At 40.4% G+C, this 27,290-nt stretch overlaps 1 protein-coding gene across 2 annotated transcripts in view; it reads left to right on the top strand.

Moving 5' to 3' along the window:
- LOC122811674 (zinc finger CCCH domain-containing protein 10-like) overlaps window positions 1–27,290 on the top strand; it is a 3,783,075-nt gene that overhangs the window by 2,492,891 nt on the left and 1,262,894 nt on the right. For both annotated transcript variants that reach the window (XM_044083671.1, XM_044083670.1), the window contains one exon: window positions 15,263–15,356. In XM_044083671.1, the coding sequence (XP_043939606.1) occupies window positions 15,263–15,356 (94 nt within the window). The remainder of the gene's footprint in view (window positions 1–15,262; window positions 15,357–27,290) is intronic.

Genomic DNA, 27,290 nt, shown 5'->3' with positions numbered 1-27,290 from the left:
TCACACCTGGGAAAACACCTAATTATTTTCAGGGAACATTCTGTCCTAATCCAATTCTCTCTTCTTTTTTCTTCTTTTCCCTCAGCCATTTCCCTAACACCAGACTGTCTCCAGTTTCTCTTTATCAGATTGTCTCCATGGAGGCATGAGGAGTAGCTGCAGAAATGCTACTTAGTATACTTATTTGCAAGTGCTAGAGAAAAGAAAAACCTTATAATATTCAATATTCCTTTTTCATTTACTTGCTCTATGTTTTAAAACAAAGGTCCTTAATCAGTCATTTCCCCATGCAAGAATAAAAAAAGCACATTAAATTGAACTCTGTCATGTCCCCTTAACCAGGCTCCCATTTTTCTTTTTTTCTTTTTGTTAATCATTACATTGCCTATGTTTCCCAAAAATGCACAAGAAGAAAAAGAGAAGAGGGGAGAAAAATAAAAACAACACCTGTTTACAATCTCCATTACACCCAAAATAGCACGCAAAGAAAACCATGCAACACCGATACAGTACTATTAAAAAAAGAAAGCGTTTTCTTTACCAACAGTTAGCATTGTCCCCTCTTTTCCCCTCCCCAAAGCATCTTTCCGAATTTGACATGAGTAGGGCATATGCTAGAATCCCCCACTCAGCAAATTTTGAAGTCGTCCACTTTTTCCAGATTTTCTTGTGCTGTCATGTTTTACAAATATAATTAATGCATTGTAATCCCACGTTCTTACTGATTTTATTAGTTCTTTTACATCACTCAAATCCTGTCTCTGCTTCATTTCCAGCATACTCTTGATTCTTCTAGTGCTCCCTTCCTTTTCCAACATTTTCCGTTGAAATACTGGAAAAGGTTTCACAGGTGCAGTCTGTCTCTGGTCTGTATTACCAGGGGAGCGAGATGCTGAATCTCCTCTTTCACAACTCAGTTTTTGTTGGACAAACTTTTGTATTTCCTCCTTAGCATGCACTTTATCAAAAAATGATTGTGTTCCTCCAGGGAAGAATAAAACCTTGAAGACAGTTGGATACAGCAGTTTGAATCTCATACCTGCATCTCAGCATTCTCTGGAAAGAGGGATGAATTTACTTCTCTTTTGCCTGGTGTACAATGAGTAATCATTCTCCACAAACACTCTGCTTTCACCTACATTTAGTATCGTGTCCTTCTGCCACAGTTTTGACAAAATCAATTCTTTCTGCTGGTAAAATTGCATTCGGTGCTTACGTATTATTGCAACCACGCTTTTGCGGAAGGCGTAACTGTGCTTTTTCTCCAGCTCCTTCCATGAAACATAAACAGGCAAAGCATATAAAATACAATCAGGTTTCCACAAGATTGTCATGATCTTATTATTTGTAGTAATAAATCTTATCTGGCATGACATGCTGAACTTCATTGACAGATTCTTCAGAAGCACAATACTTATTGCACCATTTATGGACATTTTTTTTTTTTTTTTTTGCTAGAAAGTGTTAATTTCATAGTCCTAGTTTACAGACTGTGTCTTTTCAATTTCCACCTTAAAGTCAGTACTCTGTGGTCTTTCAACTATTGAAAGGCTGAAAACTGCATGACCACAAATGTGAAAGAGTCAAAATGCAAGATATCCATAAATGGTGCAATAACTCTACTGCTTCTGAAGAATCCTTCGTTTGAATTAAGTACAGCTCCCCTGCCAGACGATTTTGGCCCTTTTTCCTTTTCCAAGATCATTACCCAATGTTACACAAACTTGTTTAAAACAAGTCAAACCCAACATTACGTACTACAGATATCTAGGTTGAGGCTGTGTGTGCGGGTTACTAGAGATATCCAGTCCCTAGTTAGTAGTCAAAGTAAATTACACCGATGAAAATCTGTGCAAATAACAACCACTCCAGTCAGTTAAGTAGTGTAGTAGCGAGATGATGTCTTACTAAGTCTTAGTACTGTTGTACAAAAAACATGCTGCCGAAAATGAGTGAAAATACAAATAACGGGTTACCTACGAAGTGTAGTAGTGATAATAACAGGCCACCGAGACAGCATGGTTGCGATAATACGCAAGTACCTTGCATTCTTACTATCAAAGGTCTAGGTTGCTTTCTTATTGATAGATTTGGAACATATACATGATGCGCCTGTTCAACTGATAAGTCCTGCTCTGGAATACCAGTGCATTTGCTTATTTGAGCATTCATAAATTTAATGCAGTCTGTTCCTTCCAGCTTCTCTGGTATAGCTGAAAGTCTCAAGTTTTCCCTACGTGCTCTGTCCTCCTAATTCTGTTATTTTTTGAAACATCTGTTCCTGAGCAGTCTCATATTCAGTCAGCCTTTTCTTCATTTCAACCTTTGATTTTTGCAGCTTTATCATCTCATCTGAATATCTGTTTAAAGCTTCTTCCATTTGTTCCAGCCTTTTGTTGTTTGTGTTAATATACTCTTATCAGTGTGTTGTTTATTTTACCCAGGTCTGTATTAAGTCGTCTTATGTCATCCTTTCTAGGTTATTGGAAGTCATGTCTGAAGGTTGCATTACTTTTTCCTGAACAGCTGCAGAACTCTCCCTAGTCAGTGTTTGTTTCTTACTTTTTGTAGCTGATTTTTTTTCCAGGTCTTCTGTATTTCTGTATGCCTGGCATCCAGGCAGTGTACTTACTAGCCAGTTACTGAAATTCACTCATAACCACAAGTCTACTGGCTTTCTCTGCTGAATTTCTGTTTTCACTCTGGGAGAGCTCGAAACAAGCTGGTACTCAGTGTGCAACCATCTTGGAACCAGAAACCTGGCATTTTGAAATAGAACATCCATTTACAAGCAAATTATTAGCACTGTAAATAAATACACAGCTGTAACATAAAGACTGCCACATTTAAACTGGAAGATAAGTTATTTTGCTGGCTGAAAAATAACACATTTATTAAGTATTTAGTATGTATTATATATTCAGCTACGTGTATGAGGGTTGGGAAGGGAATGAAAGGTAAGATAGAGTAAAAAGGAAGGTGGAAAAGATGAGAAAGGGAGAAGGTAAGAAGAAGACCTCTTGGGTAAATAAATGGAGTGTAGTGTGTAGAAAATGAGAGCCTACTGGGAAGGGAGGGAATTTAAGCTATGCTACACATTGTATAGTATTTACAGGAGACTTCACTGTTAAGATGTTTGTATAGAAGGCATAAGAAGAAGGATGTGATCTTATTTTTAATGGGAGGGATTCCCATATGTTTGGAGGAGAGAGACATGTTGAGAAACTGTGATCAGTACCATAAAATTTATTTCTAGGGGTAAATATGGAAGGAGTGCCATGGGATTGTGATTTTGGGTTGTAAGTAGTGTATCTTCTACTTAATCTGCTTGCAAAAAAATGGGAGACTTGTAGGTTTAAGAGTGTATAGGTGAGAGGGTGGCTAGGAGTAGGGTGCTTCTCTGTTTAATTAGTAGCCATTTTACCATTTGAAGGACATTGTAGTGATATCCTCTTTTGGGGGAGGAGCAGGGAGATAATTATCTATATTTATTTATTTGTCGTAATTGACCAGGAAAGTCGACTGGACAAAGCACATTTTCAGTGGAGGCCTACAGAGAAAAGCACCCACAGAAATATTTTATACTCTTGACACACCAATTATTTGCAAACACACATTACGTAGATAGTTTTTAAGGGCTTCAGAGAGTTAGACGACTAGCCTCTGCCCTTCTGTTCATACCAACCAGCCAAGAAAAAAATGAATGCTAGTTTCATTTTTTGCTACTGCATTTGTGCACTTTACTGCTGCTTTTATCTAATTTAAATAAAAGATCTGTTTTGCTGTGCTGCTTTTTTCACTGTTGCTTATTTAATTTAAGTAAAAAAGTGTTTCTTTTTTATTCTGTGTTCTGTTGCATTTCTGTTGGGCATAGTTTAGATTCGATTCAGACCATCTGAATACAGATCTGTTTGGGATTGAGCACTAAAATCAGGACATCTTTTCTTGGGGAAACCCCCCATGTACCCTCATGGCAGAAGTACAGTAGGACTATCTAATTAAAGGTTTACTCGTTTAGAGCTTTGTTTGAGCTTCTTCATTGGTTTGCTTGCATTAGCTGCTTTGCTTTTGTTTGCACGTACCTCACTGTCACGTCTGGGTGGGAACCATTGGTGGTTATAGACCAAGCTTCTTGCTTGTTAAATTTACCTTAGCACAGTGTTAGTTCTCCTCCTGAGGTTTCCCGCAGTCCTGCTCCACTGTCAAGTGGAACTCTAGGTGCAGCCTCTGAGGTACCATCAGAAATCCCACCCACTAGCCCCTCCTTATTTAGACATCTTTCTCCTGTCCATCTACCTTACCTGGCCCTTCCTGTTCTGACCACATTGATTTACCTTGCAGTATGGACAGACAGTTTCCCACAGTTTCTCCAGCCAGCTTGGTCAACATGGGCATCCTGAGGCAGTGTAGCAATTGCCTCATGTACACTGACATCCCTCTTATTCTAGTTCATACAAATTCAGTATGAGAGAGATGCATCTATATTAAGAACCTAGAATCCATGCTCTCCTGCACACCAGTCAATACATCTGACACTGAGCAGGTTGTCTGCGCACACACCTCACCTCCTTCACCACCCAAACCGATAACACACATACCTACATTTGCGGAGGTCCTCAGCAGAAACCTACCTAAACATCAGAGACTTCCCAAACAGAAGCACACTTCACATTAATACATCCTCTGTGAAACACAGTGCACATAATAGCTCACGCAGCAGTGTCTCACCAGACAAGCCCCTAAGGCAAAACACAAAACCAAACATCTTAGTCATAGGTTACTCCATTATGAGACACACACATGTCCCACTCACCAGGTTAGATAAGGAAAAGACCACAGTCAGCTGTCAGGAGCTAGGATCCGCCATATCACTCACATACTCAAGTCTCTCAACAGCAGGTACTGTTAACAACTCAGTCTTAGTAAATGTTGGTATGAATGACTTGAGGTGTACTTCAATGGACTACATGCAAAAAGATATGATTGAGCTCTGTGATTGTGTCCCAGGCTATGTCCCTAGCCTTAAGCAGCATTTTACTTTCACCTAGGATAATGCCTTATTGTTTGTGTCTTTCGGCTTTTCCTGTTTAGGGGTCGCCACAGCGGAACTCCGGTTCGCTAATGATTGGCAGTAGATTTTTACGTACCGGCTTGCTGGGCCTAACGCACAACCTTCAACGAAGGAACGTCCATTCACGCATGTCGACACACAGAAGACACTCTAACTGAGAATCGAACGGGCAACGTTTAACTGTGAGGCAACAAAGCTACCGCAGCACCACCACCACAGTCCTAGGATGATGCCTTATTACAAACAAAAAATTATTGACCTCAGTAATTGGCTTAGTTTTTGGTGTCATTCTAAGGGGATCAAGTACCTGTCAGCCTGGGATGACATGTTCATCAGACCTCGATGCTTTGCCAGAGATGGTCTTCATCTGTCACCTTTGAGATTTTGTTTATTGGCTAAGGCTCTTGCCACCCCGGGCAGCATCACAAGGACAAAACTACCAACGTAATAAGATCATCTAAAAATAAGATAATCTAAAAACAAATTCAAGGTTATGCTGCTCAAAACTAGGAGTCTAAATCTGAAATTGCACTCACTGGAAGCAGTCTTTACTCTGGAAGAAACTGACTTCTGTGCAGTCACGGAGACTTGGTTTAAGGCTGAAGAAAGCACCCCAGCCTTAACAGGTTACAATTCCTTTCATACCTCATGTTCAAACCTCAAATTGAAGGTGTGACAACTAAGGGAGGTGGTGTATCAACATTCATAAAAGACAAATACACCTCAAGACTGGTTTAACAGAGTGACTCCCATGAATTACTCCAGATGCAATTAACTTGTTGGTAAGACCCCTCTTCAAATCATTGCCAGCTATAGGACTCCCTCCATGAACCAGGACACCTAGTTAGCCTACCTGGATATCAAGATACAACCAAACACCCTGGTTTTGGGTGACTTTAATTACCTGTAATTATACGTGTGCTAACACTCACCCAAAGGTTCCTGGACTTTAGCTCCAATGCCCTGGACCAGTTGGTTGACACCCCCACAAGGGTCTCAGACATTCTGGATCTGGTGTCACTAACATGAGGGATCGTTATACCACCCCAGGTGTTCTGGCCTCACTGGTGAGGTCTGACCACAAATCTGTCTCGTTGGAGGTAACAATAACACCAGACCCCCTCCCAGCAGCAACTAGACTGAAAACTTCACCAAGGCCAATTACAACCTCTTACATGATGGCATAAACAGCTTCATACCCCATCTCCCAACTGATAAAGAGGTTACTTATGCTGGGATATACACTAATGCCTTTTACGAGCATCTATACAATTGTATTAACTCTGCCATACCTGATAGGACCAAAGCAATATCCTCAAGAAAGAACAAACCCACCTGGTGGACATCAGCCATTAACAGGCTGTGCAATAGGAGGAAGAAATTGCTGTCTAACAGTAGGAAGTTACGATCTCAAACCTGGAAGCACTCCCTCCTCAACTTAAACAAATAAGACATCTTGTAAAGTTCTCTAAAGCTACTTATGAATCCAAATTAGCATCTCTAGCTAAGGAAAACCATAAGATAGCTACATCTGAAACCTCAAAAGAAAAACCTAGATTTGCGGAGAACTTGTAGTTAGTGGTGCTACATATACAGAACTGGTGGATATAGCTAACCTGCTGGCTGACAGCTTCAGTGTAAACTTCACTCCTCTGTCCCCATAACACATAACACAAAGCATCCCTACCACCTGACACCCACCTAGTATGTCCAAGGAGCAAGTCTTAAATGCCCTCTCCAGGGCTAAAAACGCAGCCTCAGTGGGACCAGACAGCATCCCAGGCTGTGTTCTCAGTGGATTAAAACAGGAATTAGCAACATTACTGGCCACCTTCTTCAACCACAACCTTAGCACAGGTTTCGTCCCTGCTAAATGGAGAACAGCTAAGCCATTCCTTTGCATAAAGGGGGTGCATCCTTGGACCCTGGGAACTACAAACCCATAAGCTAAGCCAGCCTTATCTGCAAGATCATGGATCTTATCAACAAAATATAGGTAATCTACAAACACTTGACCTTACCCAGTTTGGCTTCATGAAAGGGAGATTGTGCCTGTTAAACTTGGTGAACTTTCTTGAAACAGTTACCAAAGCCCTTAACGAAGATAAAACTGTGCATATGGCGTACCTGAACTTAGCCAAGGCCTTTGACACCATCCCCCACACAGGGATTATTGATAAACTCACCCAGTTGGGTATCAACCCATATACTGCCAGGTGGGTTACAAACTGGCTCACCAATAGAACTTGTACAGCCAAAATAGGAGACTCCTCCTCCAGCTGACTAGTAACCAGTGATACACCACAGGTGTCTGTTCTGGGGGCCCCTCCTGTTTGGAATATACTTTTTGGATGTACAGGCAAAAACTAAACGTCTGTGGCTGACCAGATTTGCTGATGACTGGAAACTAGGAGCAGTCATTCAGTCCCCTAACAATGTGAATATCTTGCAAGAAGGACTTACACAGACTGATGATTGGTGCCAGAGTCATGGACTCGCACTCAGTGCAAAAAAAATGCATTATCATCCCCTTCTGCAAGGGAAATGTTCCTGCAAAGTACTCCATAAATAGCTATACCTTAAGCTCACAATCACTGGTGAGAGACCTAGGCACACAGGTTGATAGCAACCTTACCTTTGATCACCATGTGTGCACAGTAGTAAGAAGGGCATTCTGTTTTTCTCACCTCATAAGTAAGTGCATTGCCTCCAGAAAAAAAAGGAGGTTATAACCCCCCCCCCCCATATTCTTCCCTCATCAGGGCAATAATAGAGTACAATGCTCCATTTGGTGTGTACCTCTCTAAGCACTTGCAGCATTTGGAGAGACCGCAAAGGTTTCTTACAAAGAAAAATTTAAGGTCTCCAGCATGTCATATGCAGACAGACTGAAATCACGGTCTTTTTACTTTGTGTTGGACAGACGGCTCAGAGGTGACCTGTGCCTTGCATATAAGGCAATATCCGACCCTGTCTTAATGGAAATGGTGCACATTCTCAAGTCAAACTGTACATGTGTCACATGCTCAAGGGACTTTAATCTGGTATGTGACATCAACAGAAATGCTGGAGGGACAGGTTTATCTCGCAGAGGTTACCTCATCTCTGGAACAGACTTCCAATCTTTGTTAAGCAGAGCCCCTCGTTTACCCTGTTTAAGCATAATTTGGACGATTGTATGGGAAACCATACATTTACCCCAAGGGGTTCCACCTGTGTCCCTCTTAAATGTGGGTAATAGGTGCTGATTTAATGTCTGCCTATAACAGATACTCTTGGGGACAAGAGTTATCTTGGCCAGGCTTGTAAGGGCCCTAAGACCATTAGCCTAGTAACCTCCTATGATCCTGTGATCTAGATTCAAGCATGTAATTGTTTTGTAATAACACTGTACAAAGATAAAACCCTTATTTTAAAGTGATATGTTATTAAATTTAAAGTGCAAAACATTTAGTATTCAAATAGTTCATGTGAATGTATGTTACAGGCAGACATTAAATGTGACTTGTAAGACATGGGTAAGGAGGATTACACTATAGATGTTAAGACTAGATACAGTTGAGGCAAGGAGTGTGAATCCGTTGGTAGATAGTTAAAAGATAGAAGAGGGAGAGGGACATTGCATTGCATTGTTGATGAGTCAAGGATAGTGGGGCTAGGAATACTAGGGTACACACTGACATAGAACTTGGTTATGATAGAGTGGTAGTAAGTATGTGAAGGAAGTAGATAAAGTGGGAGGGTCTGAAATAAATTAAAATGAAAAGTGGGGATTAAGATAGTAAAGGTAATTGAAAAGGAATATTAGAGTGGTTATAGTGGGATAGAGGGTATGGCTGACAAAAGAAAATGGATTTACTTTGGTGAGGAGCATGTACACAAGCACTCATGGTTTAGGTGTTCTTTGTAAGGGCTTGGAGGTAGAAAATTTCATGGTATGTATACTGCAATGATGTTCCAGAATTTAGATATGTAAAGAAGTACAGTAAGTCATCTAGTGAGTTATTAGACTTTGTTGTGATTAATAAGAGCGTATCGGTTGAGAAAATGTTTCTTCCTGAGGAGTAGTGCCACAGATCATCTTTTAGTGCTGGGCTTTTTCTAGCACATGTATAAGATTGTGCATTATAATAAGTTATAAGTGTATTACCTAAATTGGCCTGAGCTGTTAATTGTTTGCATTAGGGACGTGCAGTGATGTATCCTGTATGTAAGACTGACAGCAAATGTCTACCTTATTGTAACAGGCAGAGAATTTACCTTTAAATGTAGTATTAAGGTGTGTAAAAATAGGTGAGGCATATAGCAGGAATGGAAGACTGCTTCTGTTTGTTTTGCATCTGTCACATGGTGTTTGGTTCTGTAGATGTAACCAAGTTTCTGGTGTGTTTTTTTTAATGGCTTGCAATATGTGTTGGTTAAATCTGATGTAAATTTTTGTTTTGTTGGATGAGATTGTTTCAAAAGATTGGGTTTCATTTAGGAATTGTTTAGAAGTGAAAACCATACATTTTTTAGATTTAAAAGGAGATTTGCATCTTTTACCAATGATTCAAGAGCAGTGAAAGAATTGTGGATGATATCCTGAAGTACTGGTAGGAATGGGGCTTTCACACATAAGGGTTTTATTATGGGGGTATTGAACTATGCTTATGAGGTAGGTGGCAGTATGTAGTTTGCTTATAAAAATGTTGAATAAGATGGGACTTAATGTTAATCCTTGTGGGATACTGACATTGACTCCGATAGAGAGAGAATTTTGTTTCCTGTCAGTCAGACAGCTATGGAACCATGAATGACAGGCTTGGGTGAGGCCAAGGGAAAAAAAGTTCATTATGAGGATGTTGGTGAAATACGGTGTCAAATGCTTTTGGTAAATCTTAAGAACAGGGAAGATACAGGTTGCTGTCATTCCTAGCTTGGTTTACAATATTAGTGAAGTTAGGGAGCGCAGTGGTAATGCTATGGAGAGGTCTAAAACCATTCTGGATTTTGGATAGTTAATGTGCTGCATAAGTTGCAGATAGATGTATTTTTCTAGTATTTTTGACAGAGGATAGGATGGCCATAGGTATGTGGCTGGAAGAAGTCATTCCATGTGCCACCTTTTTAGAATGTATTATATAGGATTTTTTCTAGATGACTGCAACATATCTCAAATGTGGATCTTTTTTTCATTATGGATACATACAGGGAAAGACGCAATGTTAGCTGCTGTTTTTAGGTTTTCTGTTGGAAGTTGGTAGGCAGCTAAAGAGGTTGGTTTTAGTTTCGATAGTAGTGTTAATTTTATAATAGAGGTGGAGACCAGTATTAATAAAAATTAATATAATTGTTTAGGACAGGATGGAGGAACAGAGAGAGGGTGTGAATTGTTGTTAATCATAGATAGTATTGTCTTTAAATTCCATCCCAATTCCACTTTATAGTTAGTGGTTTTAGACGTACAAGGAGAGGACATGATGATTTGGCAAGGATGTGTTAGTTTTTTAAGTGATGGCCAAAAAGTCATGTATTGTTTTGGTGCTTGTATTGGCAGTGGACATCGGTATAATAGGTTTGTTTATGTATTTTAATGCTGTCCTTAGTGAGATTTCTGAGATGTCTAAATGTATGAAATGTATTTTGTGTACTATTTTTATACTAGTCTTTCCAGCTTTGTTTCTTGGAAGCATGAGTTTTTTTTAGTTTCTTTAGTTAGCCATCTTGCACATCTGACTATTTTTGTTCATACAAGGGCTAGTTGGGCTGTTTAGAATATTTATAAAGGTTTCATTAAAGTGAGATGTCCGCATTAAGTGACATGGATTTTATTATGTTTCAGTAACATTGGGTTAAAGTATTGATAATGGTATATTTTTTTAAAGTTTGTTGTATTATATATTTGCTTATGAATTTTTTTTTTAATTGGGAACTGTAATTTCTGACTGCATAAGTGGGGAGGTGGTTACTTAATTAGGTATGGCAGGTATCGAAATGTTTGAGTTGTTTGGTTTGTTAGTAAGGCTTTTATCTAAATTTGGGTGTCAGTCAGACTTTTTATTAAGTCTGGTAAATTACTCGAGTCTGAGGGAGTGTCATTGTTGATTAGCCGCCAGTGTATGTTAAGGTCACCTGGTATAATATTCTTTTTGAATATGGTCAGAAATCCAGTAGACAATAGCTTTTGCTACTGAAATATTACCAGATACAGTGACCTTCTATAGGTTTTGAGCAGTGATATGAGGAGTCTGATTTGTTAAATTTCAGGATCATAGTGTGAGTGAAGTTATTTCTAGCAACTTTTTGTAGATTACAGTAACACTACTAGCATGTTTTTTTTTTTATTGTTTAGCCTGAGTATTCTAAATCCAGGAGAAATGACTTCATTATCCAATATATCTTTCTTTCACTAGTTTTCCATAGTAACTAGTATATCAGGAGAATAAGTAGCTTGATATGAGTGAATGTCTTGGATTTTGTTACATGTACTTCTACTGTTCATGTTTGGATTCAGGGGTAGATGGGGGGGAAGTAGATTTTGAAGCGTTTGTAGTTGTGTTGGCTGGGTTGCTGTTTAGTGTGGCTTGAATTGGGGTAAATATGCCCATTGAGTTTCTGGGTGGAATTATTGTGTATAAAAGTATAGAGCCATTATCGTATTAGCTTAATTTTAATTGGTAAGGACTTTGACTTGATGTATCCATATTTGAAGATGTCAGAAAAAGTAGAATGGTAGAGGAGGGGTGATAGGGTTGGGGAGATCTGAGGTGAGTTATGGTGTGGTTAATGTGGATCATTAGGGGTAGTAATTATCAGAATGGGAGAGGTATGACAGCTAATGAGATAGGTTAGCGCAGAGACAAAATGGCAACATATTGGTTAGAAGCATTGTCAGTAGTGGAGATGAGAGAGAGTTTGATTAAAATTAGTCCATATTCTATGAGGGAAGATGGATGGGATGAATGGAGGAGGGAGTTTTACTAAAACTTTTCATAGCAATACTGTATGGGAAAGGGCTCAGAAGAAGTGGATAAACTGTAAAGCAGTATGGGAGGGAGAAAGGGTGTTTTGAATGTCGCTAAATATTAGACAGAAGTTGGAGATGGACGAATAGAAAGAAGAGTGATTCTATTATAGTAGTAAAGTATTTTGGAGAGGTGTAGGGATTGGGTGTCACAAGTGATAGTTGAAGATAGGTTGTTTAAGGTGAAGTGGGTGGGAATTGAGGATAAGGGGACAAAGTAAATCCAAGTATAGCTGAGATCACCCAATGTGGGATACCCTTTATTTCAGAAAATAATCCATTTATAGGTGATTCTGAGCCATTATCATGGAAACACAAAGTAAACCAGGTTTTGTTTCAGTGACTGAAAGCAGAGACCATGGAGGTGGGGTAGAAAATTTAACTAGTTTAGACAGTGTAATCTAATGATCCTATGAATGGACAGCAACCATTTAGATTGGTAGTCATTAAAAAGGTAAGAACTAGTCCCTTGGGGAGGATGTCACAGCCACTGTCCAGCACAGAGCAGGAAAATGATCTGCCTACTTTACGTTAACAAGCAGCTAGGCTCTTCATGTTATACTTGCTTAATCTCACAATAACAAATAAACCAATAGGCTGCTGCTCACAGGTTCAGCTTTTGCACAAGACCAGTTCTCAGTGGTGTGATATGTAGCAGAGCTCTTGCTATTTGCGTGACTGAGGACACATTTTGATGTCCATTATCTGTGAAAACTGCAGTACTAAATGTTATATGGAGGTGATAAGGTTAAAGTATAGGAAGCTAGCTTATTCCTAGTTGGGAGAAGAAATGCAGTGAGGCAAACTGAAAGGCCAGGCTATTCTAAGAGACAATTGAGGTTAGGACACATTGGTATAACAAGCGAAGGACTGATGGAGAAACACAGTGATATATTTTGTAGGGCTTGTTAGATCAAATTATCAGACCATATCACTATACTGCTATGCAAAATATAAAACCGTCAGTATGCAAGGGTGTATAATGCTGTCATGGTTTAATGTCCGGACCAGAAGCACTGCTGTTGTGGAAAATGATGCTGTAGTTTGAGTATATTTTGCATGTTGGTTGAAGTCTAGTTTTTCAAACATTATTATTGTGGGTAGGATTACAATCATCCGGTAGTGTTTGGGTCATCCCTCAAATTAATAAGTATGTGGACAGAAATTTCTGTATCCAAGTATCAGCACTTGAAACTACGTGTATGAATCACATTGTTAATAAAGGGGCACAGTCTCAACATATGTAAAGGTTTTCCAACCACACTAAAAACAGTACATGCACAACACACTACCAAGGCCTTTTAACTTTTTAACACGCACATAAAATAATTGGTAATGTTATGTCACAGGTTCTGTGTGTTTTAGATGGAGGTCATATTTTTCTTGATAGCATTGGCTGTGGCTTGGAGGCCATATTCTGTTTGTGCCATTTGCCTGTGACTGATTTTGTAGCAGGGGGGAGAAAAAGTGAGATTTGTTTACACCAGTGAAGTAGTGAGCTGACTTTTCTTTTGGTCAAGCTAGATTCCCAGGTATCTGAAGTGAGTGGTTGTTTCTATGGGTATTTGGCTGCTGAGCTGAATGACCCATTCAGTGGGGGCAGTGCAAATTTTTGTTTGGTGCCTAGGATCATAGATTTTTGTCTTCATGGTACGTGAGCATACGTTTATTTTTGAGTAAGCAGTTAGAGAGGTGAGAAAGGTCTCTCTCAAGTTCTGATTTGGGGGCATAGGGAGAAGGCTTGCTTCTGTAGATGAACATCTCATCTGCATGTAGAATGATACTGAGCTATAGGAAGTCCAGGACTAGGAGAATTAATAAATATGGGGGAAAAGTAGATATAAGATGGGTCCTTGAGGAGTTCATTTGATTTGGATAATGAAGGAGAGAATGAAGATCTGATGTAGACTTTGAAGTCTCTCCTATTCGGGAAGTTTCTGAACCATGGAAGAGAGTCTTGGGTGATTCCAGCTAAGATGATAAACCATCTAGCCAAAACTTTTTGCCAGGTCAATAAAGATAGTACCCGCTAAAACCCCTTTGTTTGTGTTCATGAGAATGTCCTAGGAAAGAGTGTATAAGGCTGATATAGTACTATGGTCAGACCCAGAAACCCTGATGATATGAGGAAAAGATGCTGCATTTTCCATCTTATATCTACCTTTCCCCCATATTTATTAATTCTCCTAGTCATGGACTTCCTATAGCTCAGTATCATTCTACATGCAGATGAGATGGTCATCTCCATGTTGGTTGAAGAATATATTTTTTAAAGATTCTGACTATGGTGGGTAGGACTAAAATTGACAAAGTATTAGGGGCTGTCAGGTTTGGATTTTATTACAGCTAATTTTCATACTGCAGACATTGCTTAGAGAAGAAGTTTTGCATAGATGGTGAAGGGTGGAATGTATATGATCTTTGCATTGTGCAGTAGACAGAAGTCAGTCTGTACCTGTAGGTGCATTTGTGGGGATTTTATTGATGTATTTCTTAATTTCTTTGGTTATTATCTTTTGAAGTAGAAATTGGGAATGAACTGGGGTGTTTGGGAGGTTCTATTTACTGTGTGGAGAGGGAATATAACAGGTAAGCATTCACCATGCCAACTGATCCATGAAAAAGCTCTTAGCAGCACTTGACCATTACCTTTCCATGGTCGCTCATTGTTTAGATGGGCCCACCATTGAGAAACACCTGATGGACTTTCTTTTAATTTGTGCAAGCATACAGCTTATATTCTTATTTTATGTATTGCAGCTGTGCTCAGAAATCGAGTAGCATTGAACTGAGTAGAGCATAGACTTTGTTTGACCTCCTAGCCCTGAAGCACAGTATGAACAGACAGGAGACATGCATGTCATCAGTTACGGGAAGAAAGCATGCTTCTGAACTGTCAAACAAGGGATATCAAAAGGGGAAATGTTAACTAGCTTACTTTAGAAGGCCTTTTGTCAGTTATCTGCTATAATGGGTACTTGCTTATTTGCAGCAGGTGCTGCATAATTGCTGTTGTGGTTCTTAGGTGTTTAGAATTTTTAATTGGGTAAGTAATCTGGTCCTTTCAGCTGTTGACCATAAATTGCCTGGCTGTACTTTGTCTGCTGTTCTGTAGTTAAAGCTTAATAGATTATGCTTTTATGTATTTATTGCCTACAGTTTAAATATTTCATCTTTTACACAAGGTATCGGAAGTTTAACATTCTCGGAACTGCCAGCAAGGCCCTTGCTGTGGATGAATTCAGAAACGAAGGTTTGATAGCTGATTTTAAACATCTGGTAAAAATTATTTTTGTTTTTTTCTGTCAAACAACAAAATTTTGCTTCTCATCTCACCAATCCTTATGTTGTTTCTTTTCTCATTTGATATAGATGTTGTAGTTATTGTGAAATTAGTCTTATTAACTGGTTTATGTGGTCATAGACCAAGGAAATCGGAATTATATGGACAGGTGTAATAAAGTTGTTGCCTGGTCCCATGGTATAGACAGGTGAAGCTCTGGCTATGTCACAGGCAGCCACTGTTTGATTAGTGTCATGAGCATCTGAGGGGACTGGGTAGAAGATGATGAGCTTGTGTAGCCAATGGCAGCTTTAGCATTCTCAGGGGGAATGAGGCTGCTTGGCCTGTGGCACTGGTAACACCTAGCTGTGATTGGGTGTTCTGTCTGCTGGTAACAGGCTGTGTTGGGTAGGACTGCCCTGCACAACTCTCAGCCTTCATCTTCAAAATGTGCAACCGTACCTCCCATAATGTGGAACAAATGTGCAAAATATGGAACGCTTACTAGCAGCTTGCTTACAGCTTCAACTGAGAAGCTCACACATGGTTAAAATGTGCTACTTTATACTTATAAAAAATATTTTTGATTAATGAATATGATTCAGTATTACTAATCACTGATATCACTTTTAAAAAATGACTAGCAGTGAGTGTGTGATAGACTTTTTCATTGTGGTACTGCAGGGAACATGGACCTTTTAAGACTCAAAATGAGGAACATTTCTCATAATGAGGTACATTTGAGAGAGATTCTGCTTTGCTCGGCCAGGAAAATAGAAAGTGTCTGTGTGATAGTATGAACACAGTTTTCTCCAACCAGGCAGGTGTTCTGAACCCCAAAGCAGCTTAGGAGAGGAAAGGGTAGGCTACTCCAGAGGACCTGAACTTGCCTGGCCCCTACCACGTAACTCTCACCACTGCTAACAGTTGAGCTTCCCATGCAGGAGCAAATGAGCCATAAGGCACTGGTATAGCCTGAGGATGCATGGAGTGTACTCATATGGAAGGAATGGAACAAATCTGTCAAGGTAATGAAGCCATCAAGCAGGAACCTCTGGCAGTGAGAGGGTGAGGGGTATGGGAAAAGGGGTCATTTAAAAAAAAAAAAAAAGTGTTACTGTGTGAGAAGGTGGAAATAAGCTTTTTGTCTAATCTGCACTACAGAGATTATTCAGAATGAGGCACAGTAGTTTAGCTAAGAAGAACTTACTTGTCTTTTGTTTGTCATAATTACCATATTTAATTGTGTTTGTATATATCTACAGCAAGAGAAGATTACTGATGATATAAATTATTTAAGCTTCAGCTTTGCAGATTTATTTGCATAATTTAAGCTTAAAGATGGAACAGGTAAGGTGATGGGGAAGAAATGAAGATTAGTGACATCAAAACGTCTCACATGATCCAATTTGGGGAATCTTTTGTTGTGGATCTTCATCTAGGTTTGACCTGTCCTTTGCTCCACTTTTTTTTTTATGGAGCAGCCAGTGTTAGGGGCACATGTGAGCTACATATGCCATGAAATTCCAAGCTCTAATCACTGGCACTGTCAGTTCTTCTGATTTTTTTTTTAATCAGTTACACATTTTGGATCTTCATCGTGACTTTAATTTTGGAAAAATTCTCATGATTAATGTCTAAAGCAGTGGAAACATTCTAAATATTTGTGTGGCCACGAAATGAGCCATGGTTATATCATGATGTTTGCAACTTCCTGAAAAGGGAACATGACATAAAGCAATGCTGTATGTCCCACAGGTTCAAGTCCCCAGTTGCAGACATCAGAGGGAGAAACTTGTGGTTACCTCAGGAGCCCAGTTAAAGATGGCTACTTTTCTGGAAAACCTCAGCAGTTTGAGAAGGATCCATATGCAAGGAGAAGATAACTTTTACCCCTGAAGCAAGTTCAAAATTAACCTAAAAAGTTAAATATTACAAAAATATGTCAAGGGTTAGTATGGAGACTGCAAAAGAAAAACTAGACAGTGAACTGCAAATGCTTAGTGGTTTCATGCTGAATGAGTATTCATCAGGGCTAGTCAAAGAAATGCCTAAGTTATGGGTAAAGGCAGAAATACTTCTGCAGGCTTTGAGAAATTTGGTGGAACTGATGACCTGTAAGCAGAACTACAGATAGCTAAAAGTATGATCTTTTTGAGTAGAACTTTTGAATACCCTGCAAGTCGCTTTTGAAAAAATGTCTGTTTAGTTAACATTTTGGAAGAGTTAGGAGTTAAAGATCCTAAAAGAAATCTCAAGGCAGAATTTAAAACCCTAAAGAGAAGCTGGAGACAAAATTTAACTTGCCTATCCCTCTGGTTGAAGCATGATCATAATAGACAGGGTGCACAGAGTTTTGTTTTTATTTTTCTAGTTATTTGTTTATTGTGTTGGTTGACTGGTCAAATAACCCTACAGCTATGCTCAGGACTACAAGGCGTAATGGAGTTTAATATGTTAACAGTTTACTAAGTAGAAACTAGCAAAGAAATGTAAATAAGTGCAAACATTTAAGTAACCAAGAGGCACATGATCTGCAGTTAGTTGAGTTTTTTGAAATAGAATTTATAAACCAGTAAGATATAATTGAAAAAGTTATTGAAAAGCAATTCTTCATTCACACCATCAAGTAAGAAAATGTGCCCAGTTGAATGGTAAGATCTCTTGGACACATGGCCAAGACAAATTATTGCAATGTTGAGTCAATAGCGCATTATAGAGTAGCTTTTTCAGTTAGATAAGTAGTAGAACAAGGCGTCTTTGTAAAATGAAAAAAATGTGAGGGACTATTTATTGTGCCTTTGCATGAGAAGTAAGTTTAGCATGAAGTGATGCATAGAATATGACATGAACTGAGGCCTTACTTATTTATTCAGACAGACTAGCTATAATTTGGAAAGGGCAGCATTGGTAGTTAAGTCACAAAATGAAGCATGATTACTTTTTAGGTACAGCTCAGAGCAGCAGTACTAAATGAAATGGAAATAAGGGAAATGGTCATGGGTATGAGCAGAAATAGGATGAGAAGAAGTCACAAACCCTTTTGCCTGCTTAAATTGTCATTCAAAAAGGAAGGGACAATGAAGGTTGAAGAAATGTCAGAGGACACATGTGGTAGCGAAGTGTTAATAGACCCTTTTTATAGAGATATATCATGGTGGGAGAGCAATGGAACCAACTTCATTGCCTCCAGAAATTAATACAATGAGTTTGTGGACTTTGGCTATGACCTGTAAAGAAATAGCTCGGATAGGGAAGAATTCATATCTAGGCATCCAGATGATGAGATCAAGGGAGTTGAAGTATTGGGGGGGGGGGGGGTCTGCTTGATTATTAAAGGCAAGGCAGGTCTATGTTCTTCCAGGCCAGCAGGTGTGGGTGAGGTATTGGCTGAAACTGTTGATGCAAACAAGATGGAAACAAGAATGGACTTGAGTTACAGTAAATTTACTCCTTGAGCCTGCCGGTGATAAAAGTTCATCTTCGGTTTGTGTCATTTAATCTTCCCTGCAACACTGCTTCCCTACTGAGCTATGGGTTAAGGAGTATGGCATAGTGAATGGAATTGATCAAACATGTAGAGCAAGAGCCAGAATGTTTTGTGCAAAAAAAGCAAAGTCTGCCGGGATGCTTTACCTGGGCAGCCAAAGGAGATCCGCTAGGACTTGGAGGGGAATTTTGTTTATGAAAATAGTAGTGAGAATAACCTGGTCAACAAAGAATAAATAAAAATAAAATGTGAATAGACAGTGACTGAGATTTGTCATTGTAAAAGTTGAAAAAGCAAGAATACTAAGGTCACTTTAAAACAATTTTTAAAAGTCAGAGGGCTACAACATTGAAATATGACTATGTAGAAGTGGTCCAGTGGTAGATATTTTACCTTTTATGTAAGAGGCCTGGGTGTGAGTCCAGGCCAAGCTGAGTTTTAAATTTTTAGTATTGATTGCACACATTTCTTGAACAGTGTGGAAATATGTTAGAATGGAGTGTTTATTGTGAAGAGAAGCCAAATGCTAGCTGATATGCAGTTAACTTAATTGTTTCATTTTGCATTGCCTGATTAGTTTGGCCACTATATTATATGTTTTTAACTGTGAAACATGATTGGCTGTAAGTCTATACTAAGTAAAGCCTGAATGGCTATATTTTCATTAGTAACTTTGCAACATGATTTGGTTATATTGTTTTTCCCTTGTATGTATGATTGGTAGAAAATTAATTGTAAGGAATCTATACAGTTGGTTATAGTACTACACTAAGTGGAATCTCAGTGGCTATATTACTATGTTCTAAGCCACTGAATGATTAACAAGTGTGTAGTGTGATAGGTGGCTTAATATAACATTGTAACCAGACATTGGTGGTAATGTTTTATTTTGTTTACTCTGATTGTTCTTATTGTTACATCTAGTGAAATTTGAATTTCCATCAGGTGGATAGTAAATGTGTAATATGATTGGTTATAGTGCTTTGTTATGCCTCCTATGATTGGTGACACTATCTTATTTAAATATTTCACTAAAGTGTAACATTAAATCGGTCTGGTGAAGCAGTTTGTTTTGAAAGTGCTCACCAAGTTTTATTATTTTTATATTCTATTTTATTAAATAATTTTTACACCTGGAACGTGCATTGATCTCACTCTTTGAATTTTGTTATTGTAAAAGTTAAGTTGAATTCAGTATGTTTGAATTTTTGTGGGAAATGTGGTAATGCAAACTAATAATTTTATTATAATTTAGGTTCATAGTAAATATTAGGCAGTCAGTGTGCAGATTATTATATGCCTATTGAGTAAGCAGTCAGTGGCCAAAGGTGAGAAATAAACCCTGCACCTTGTGTTTGTGAGGTAAACATCTTCAACATTATGCCACCCCCCCTCTATTTTTGGTTAGTGGTGTGTAGCAAGTTTGTTTTCTCCTTTAAAGTATTGTGGATATCGTAACTGAGGGGCGCCAGACAAGGTGGGCAGTGCAAGGAAATAGTGGACTGCCCAGTGGTGTTGCAAGGCATGATGCCACAGGTAGAGGGCTTCCACATCTCTGGAAGGTCCATTATTTCTCTATAATTCTCACTCTGAAGGGCATTGTTACTCTTAGAAAATGGACTTTGTTAAAGTACTTTGTTTTTAGGCAGAGTACAGCTAGAGTACTGGCATCGTCCCAGCTCAGTTGAAGACAGCCATTGTCATCCCTTTGCACAGAGGTGGAGTGTCCACCTATCCGGGAAATTATAGACCCATCAGCCTAGCTAGCCTGATTTGCAAGGACATGGAATGGATTATTATGGACCTCACCAACAAGGACATTGGCAACCTCCAAACACTTGATCCCACACAGTTTGGCTTTGTCAAGGGGAGGGCATGTCTCCTAAATTTGGTCTACTTCTTTGAGACAGTCACCAAAACCATGGATGAGGGGAAGACTGTGCACACTGCCTACCTTGACCTGGCCAAAGCCTTTGACACTATTCCCCGCTGAGTCATCATAAATAAACTCTGTCAATTAGGCATCAGTCCATGTCTTACCAGATGAGTAGCAAACTTGGCTCACTGATAGAACCCACGTAGTCAAAACAGATTAATCCACCTTAAGCAGTAGACCTGTAACAAGTGACATACCCCAGGGTTTGGTCTTGGGGCCTCTGTTATTTGGGATATACTTTTCTGAGGTCTATGCCAAAAACAGTGGTCTATGGCTGACCAAGTTTGCAGATGACTGCAAGCTGGGTGCTGTCATCAAGTCCCCTAGTGATGTGGACATCCTGCAAGAGGGTTTCACTCAGAAAGATGACTGGTGCCAGAAACATGGCCTCAAGCTGAATACCTAAAAATGCGTCATCATGCCCTTTGGGGAGATTTATGTCCCCACAAATTATCACATTAATAATGTCCTAAACACTCAATCAGTCGTGAGGGATTTGGGCACCCAGGTTGATAGCAACCTGACTTTAGACCACCATGTTGCTTCCGTTGTACAGAAAGCCGCCTTCAAGGCCCACCTCATAAGTAAGGGCATCTCATCCAGGGACAAGGAGGTCATAACATCACTGTATTCTTCCCTTGTAAGGCCCATTATCGAGTACAGTGCTCCTTTCGGCATGTACCTCGCAAAGCACATGCAGCAGCTGGAGAGACCACAGAGGCTCCTCACCAGGAGAATCCAGGGCGTCAAACATCTAACATACACAGATGGCCTTTCCCTCTACTCAGTTTCATACACACTCCTCAGAAGTGACCTCTGTCTGGCATACAAGGCTTTCACGGACCCCACCGTGATGGGACTGTTGCATATCCGCAAGTCAAGTTCCACTCGAGTAACCCACATGCATGGCCTCAGCCTGGTCTGTGACATCAACAAGACTTGTTGGTGGGACAGATTTGTGTCTCAGAGTCTCTCTCATCTATGGAATAGACGCCCTCTCGACATCAAGCAGAGTACCTTTTTACCACTGTTTAAGCACAACCTGGATAGCTGGATGGGAAACAGAAAATATACCCCTGGGATTCCACCCAATGTCCCTGCTGGACAGGGGCACCAGGTGCTGATTTGGCTAAACTCTTGGCTTGGCTTATAAGGGCCTCAGGGCCAATAACCTAGTAACCTCCTATGTTCCTATGAATGGACCTCCAAACTTAACAAAAGGGAAAAAAACAAGCACAAGGTGACATCAGGTTTGCTCTGCTAAATGGCAGGAGTCTCAGTAATAAAATTCCTGACCTTGAGGCTGTCCTGGATTTAGTGTGTATACCTCTGTGTGTAATCACTGAAACTTGATTTACATGTTCAGGTAGCACCTTTTCCATACATGGATTTTGTGCCTACCTTGACTTTAGACCTGATGGCAACTGTAGTGAAGCGTCCATGTTTGATGAGACATCATCACCTCTCGGCAGATTCGTTTTTTAACACCTTTATTGAATTATCACTTAAGACAAAGGGAAACATGTATTTATATAAAAGAAAAGAAACCATATTAATATGTTCCAGGTTACATACATTATGCATCTCATATGCTCTTTTGAGTAACTTTCATCAGTCCAACATTACATAAATTGCTTCCCTTAAAACTCATTCCTCCTCCACATCATTATTCTGCATATATTATTCACACACTTTCAGTTTATTTCTATGTAATTTTCTCCATCCCTTTTCTAAAGATTCCATTTTCAGTTCTTTTATCACTGTTAAAATATTCAGGATGTCAAATATAGCTGGTTTAGAGTTTGATTTCCATTTTCTTTTAATTGTTTTTTTGTCAGCCACCAGAATTAAACTTAACAAGGATTTACAATGTCTAGGCAATTCAGATCCTGAGTCCCAGCTCAAAAAATAATTTCCTTAGTTACACCCATTGCTCACCCAGTATTTCTGACAGAGTACTCTGTAAGGAATTTTTGAAGTCTAACAACTCACTAATCTCTCAAGACATATGTTGCCAGTTACCCCTTACTTCACCAACACACCTCTAAAATGTATCATCTACTTAAAGAAAAATTCTTTGGAGTCTGCTAGGGGTATAAAAATACCACAATTTCAGCTTGAGCATGGAACAGACTACCGGTTCCATGGTCAGTCCTCCTTCGAACCACAAAAAGAAAAAAAATTAAGCAAACAACTTTTGCAACCACAGCAGGCTAACAGTTTGCCTCAGCCACAGGTGAGACTGCTGTGGCCATTTGTTGTACCTCAGATTACTTATCTTTTACATCGGATCCGTCTAGTGTAACACAGTCACTCTGGACTGGTGGCTAGCCACATCCTCTGTGGTTGTTGGGGTCTCCTCAGTGGACAAGGGAGAGCCACTCTTTTGTAGGTCCTGGGAAAGGAAACGAGGGAAGGTTCCTTTGCTGTATTAGAATGCTGTGCTTATCCCTGGGGAAGCTGCTGCTGCTATCACAAAAAACAGATCACCTGTAGTTGAGTTCTATCAAACGTTGTAGTCGTAACTCGGCAAAAGAAATGAATGAGTAGAAAATGCTCACCTTATTAACAAAGATAAAGTTTTCGGGAAATATCCCTTCTTCAGTATGCAAAGCTGCTGCTGCTGCCAGCATTAATAACATTGGTGGCCTCATTTTTCCTGACAAAAAGAAACCGAAAACCAAGCATGTATCTACTCCTCTTCAAATTTCTTTGGATTGGAGTACCTTACTGGGTATGGTAAATGGTTTGATTTAGGCTGATGTCCTTCAAGGATGCATCTGCAGTCCTAACAAATGGGTTGTCCTGTCGTCAGGCAGCCCTTCGGTCGGCCGGATTCCAAAGTCTGGGTCTGGCCTCGGCTGGTGTCTCACTTCACCCGACGTCATCTCTGCTGGTCTTCGGGTATAAAGGCATCAGCCGACGCCATTTTCCTCAGTCTTTCTTGCCGCGTGGCGCCCGAAGCAGAAGCTGTTCGCAAGTGCCGGTCGGTCAGATCCAGAGATTACTACTACCGAATACTATTTCGAAGACTTCTAAAAAGCTAAGTACCCCGTTGGGGACTCTTCCTTGCCTCAGCCGATGTCAGAAAAAGTAAATAACTGTTTAACTTGTGGGAAACAAATACCTCATAAAGATTTCCACTCTTACTGCTTACCTTGTTTAGGCCCAGACCACGACGTAGCAGCCTGTTTAGCCTGTGCTTCCTTCAACCGACGAACGCTTAGGCGTCGATCAGAGTTTGCTGAACAGTTTTTCGGCTCAGATTTTGCGTACATTATGCCGTCGGATCCTCCGACTTCTCAAATTGTTAAAAAACGTAAAGAAAAAGACCGACACTCGCGGTCCGCGGTTTCGGCCGAAACCACGGTTAAGCAAACCGCGAGTGTCTCGGTTTCGGCCGAAACTGAGCAAACAGGTCAATCTTCAGCCAAATCCATGACTACTACCGAGGCTCCTGCTACCCTAGTTGAATCGGCCTCTGAAGTTTTGCCTACTAATGTGGTTCCTATAGAATTATCAGACACCATCCCTTTGGATGTCTCTACCCCAGCACGTGGTGCTGCTAGGCCTCCTGCAGCCATGTCTATTAAGGCCTTTGCCAGGGCTAAAGCAGCCAAAACTGCTAAATCAGTGCCTGTTAAGCCCCCCTCACACAGGCCCAGTTCCAGTTCTCAAATGCTTACTCTGGCAGAGGATCTCATCTCTTTAATTAGGGATCCCAATCTCACCCAGACAGGGCCTCTCAGCCTCCAGAAAAAAGACCTAGAGCAGAGCCCCCAGAGCCAGTGTCCTCAGATGATTCTTCTGATGACTCAGACATTACAGACCATCCAGAGGCTCCTTTTTCTACTTATGAAGATTCCGATGCTGAAGAATCTATTCCATCTGCCTCTCCACCAGAGGAATTTTCCTTTGGGGAAACCTTACATGCCATGAGAGAGCAATTCCAATGGCAGGGACAAGATTTCTCAGATTCAAGAAAAAGGCTTAGGACCTTTCTACACTTACCGCAACATAGGCCCTTAGCTATACCTCCAGTTCTGCCTGTTGTGGATGATGCATTTAATGATGTTTGCACTGCTCCTGATACTTTACCTCCAGCCCCTGCCAAACCAGATAGGTTTTACAGGGTACCGGACACTCATCACCACCTATGCAAGGCCCCACTTGCAGATCCTGAGACTATCTCCCAGGGGCCTAAGGCAGTAGCTTCGACCTCAGCAAAAAACCCACTCCCTTCTGAAAGGGAATCCAGGTCCTTAGAGAGATGGGGTAAAAAAGTTTACACCTCTGCTACTCTCTCAGCTAGAGCTTTGAACTGTCAGTTTCATATGATCCAATACCAAGAGTTTATGCTTGATCAGTTAACTAAGAAACTGTCCTCTGATGACTCCTTAGATAAGAAATATGTTTTAGAAATGGTGAATAACATTCAGCAGGTTAGTAACCATTCTTTAAAATGTGGCTATGATGCACTGGAGGCTTCATTTAGATCAGCCATGACTGGCACAGTTATAAGAAGGCATGCATGGTTGAAAGAACAGGTCTTGCGGATCATGTTAAAGCAAAGCTGTTAGATGCTCCTATGGATAAGGCCAGTCTATTTGGTTCTCCTGCTCAGCAAGTAATGAAGAAAATGGAAGAGAATGCAAAATCTGTACAAACAGTTAAGGATTTCTTACAGGTTCAGCCCCCAAGGTTTAGCAGGAACTGGCCTTCCAAAAATTGGTCCTTTCCAGACTCCTCTAAATCTCAGAGAGGCAGGAATAGACGTTCCAGAGGCAGAAATCAATCCAGAGGAGGTGCCTACAGAGGACGCCAGTGGCAAGGCAATAACCAGCGAGGCACAGACACAACCACTGCCACTGCAACAGGACAATCACAGTGACTTGGCTCTGACTCCGCCTACCAGGGAACAAATAGCAGCACCCTTAGGCAGAAAGTTAGCCTTATTTTCAAAAATTGGCACTATATCACAAAAGACAAGTGGATTTTGCAGACCATAGACCAAGGCTACAGGTTTCACTTCCACACCTTACCAGTAAAAAGAGGAATGCCAAACCTACCTCCAAATCAGAAAACAGAAGCTCTAAAACAGATAGCTCAATTAACAAAGATGAGAGCTGTGGAAAGAGTACCACCAACAGAACAGGGCAAAGGATTCTACTCCAGACTCTTCCTAGTACCAAGAAAAGAGAAAAGTTGGAGACCTATTCTCGACCTGTCCGTCTTAAAACACATTCATCATTGTCCCAAAATTCAAAATGCTGACCCTACAGCAACTTCTTCCCATGCTGGGCAAGGAGTGTTGGCTGGTAACTCTAGATCTCAAGGAGGCATACCTGCACGTCCCCATACGACCAAATTGCAGAAGATACCTCAGATTTCTTGCAGGATCAGAGCATTATCAATTCTCAGCATTGCCCTTTGGCTTATCTACTGCCCAGAGTATTCACAAAATGCCTGGCATCAGTAATCGCTCATTGCAGGCTACAGGGAATCCAAATTTATCCATACCTGGACGACTGCCTGATACAAGCGGACAACAAAAGCAAGCTGACAAAAGACTTACAAAGAGTCATTTGCTTACTACAAGCCCTGGGATACACAGTCAATTTAAAAAAGTCAAGACTGATACCATCCCAAACAAGAACATTCTTGGGTGCGGAATTGGACCCAGTAAAACAGATGGCATTCCTAACTGCAGAAAAACAAGAACAACTCCCTCTTTACTTCTTGGCATTAACAAAGCAGAACAAACTAACAGCAAGGAAAGTACTGCAGGCCTTGGGATTCATGGCATCATGCATAATCCTGGTCCCCCATGCCAGACTGCATATGAGAAAGCTACAGTGGTACCTAAAGAATTTATGGTCTCAACACAGGCACAGCTTAGAAACCGAAATCCCACTAATCCCATGCCTGAAACAAGAGTTCCTATGGTGGGCTCAAGCATGCCAGTCAAACCCAGGCTTGCCCTTCCACAACTTTCAAGCAAGCCAAACCATCACAACGGACGCCTCAGACCTAGGTTGGGGGGCACACATGCTGGACAAATGCATACAAGGATTATGGACTCCAGACCAGCTGCACCTGCACATAAATCAAAAGGAATGCTGGCAGTAAAACTAGCAATCCAGAATTTCAGACCATTCCTCAAAGAAGGCCATTTAATGATAAGGACAGACAACACCACAGTCATGTGGTACATCAACAAACAGGGAGGCACTCATTCATACCCCTATGCAGAATGACTCTGGACCTTTGGAATATGGCTCTGAGCTACAACATCCAGTTACAGGCAATATTTGTACCAGGAAAAGAAAACATCCTAGCAGACATGTTAAGCAGAACTACCTCGGATGCTCACGAATGGATGCTACACCCGGACATCTTCAAGGCCATCACAAAGAAATGGGGAATGCCACAAATAGACCTATTCGCATCCCCACTCAATCACCAGCTCAAGAAATTCTGCACAAGGACATACCACCCACTTGC

Source organism: Protopterus annectens, chromosome 9.part0 (genome assembly GCF_019279795.1).
Source record: "Protopterus annectens isolate FY-2018-M chromosome 9.part0, PAN1.0, whole genome shotgun sequence".
Lineage (NCBI taxonomy): Eukaryota > Metazoa > Chordata > Ceratodontiformes > Protopteridae > Protopterus > Protopterus annectens.
The sequence above is the reverse complement of the archived record's forward strand: the minus strand, read 5'-3'. Positions and strand labels throughout refer to the sequence as shown.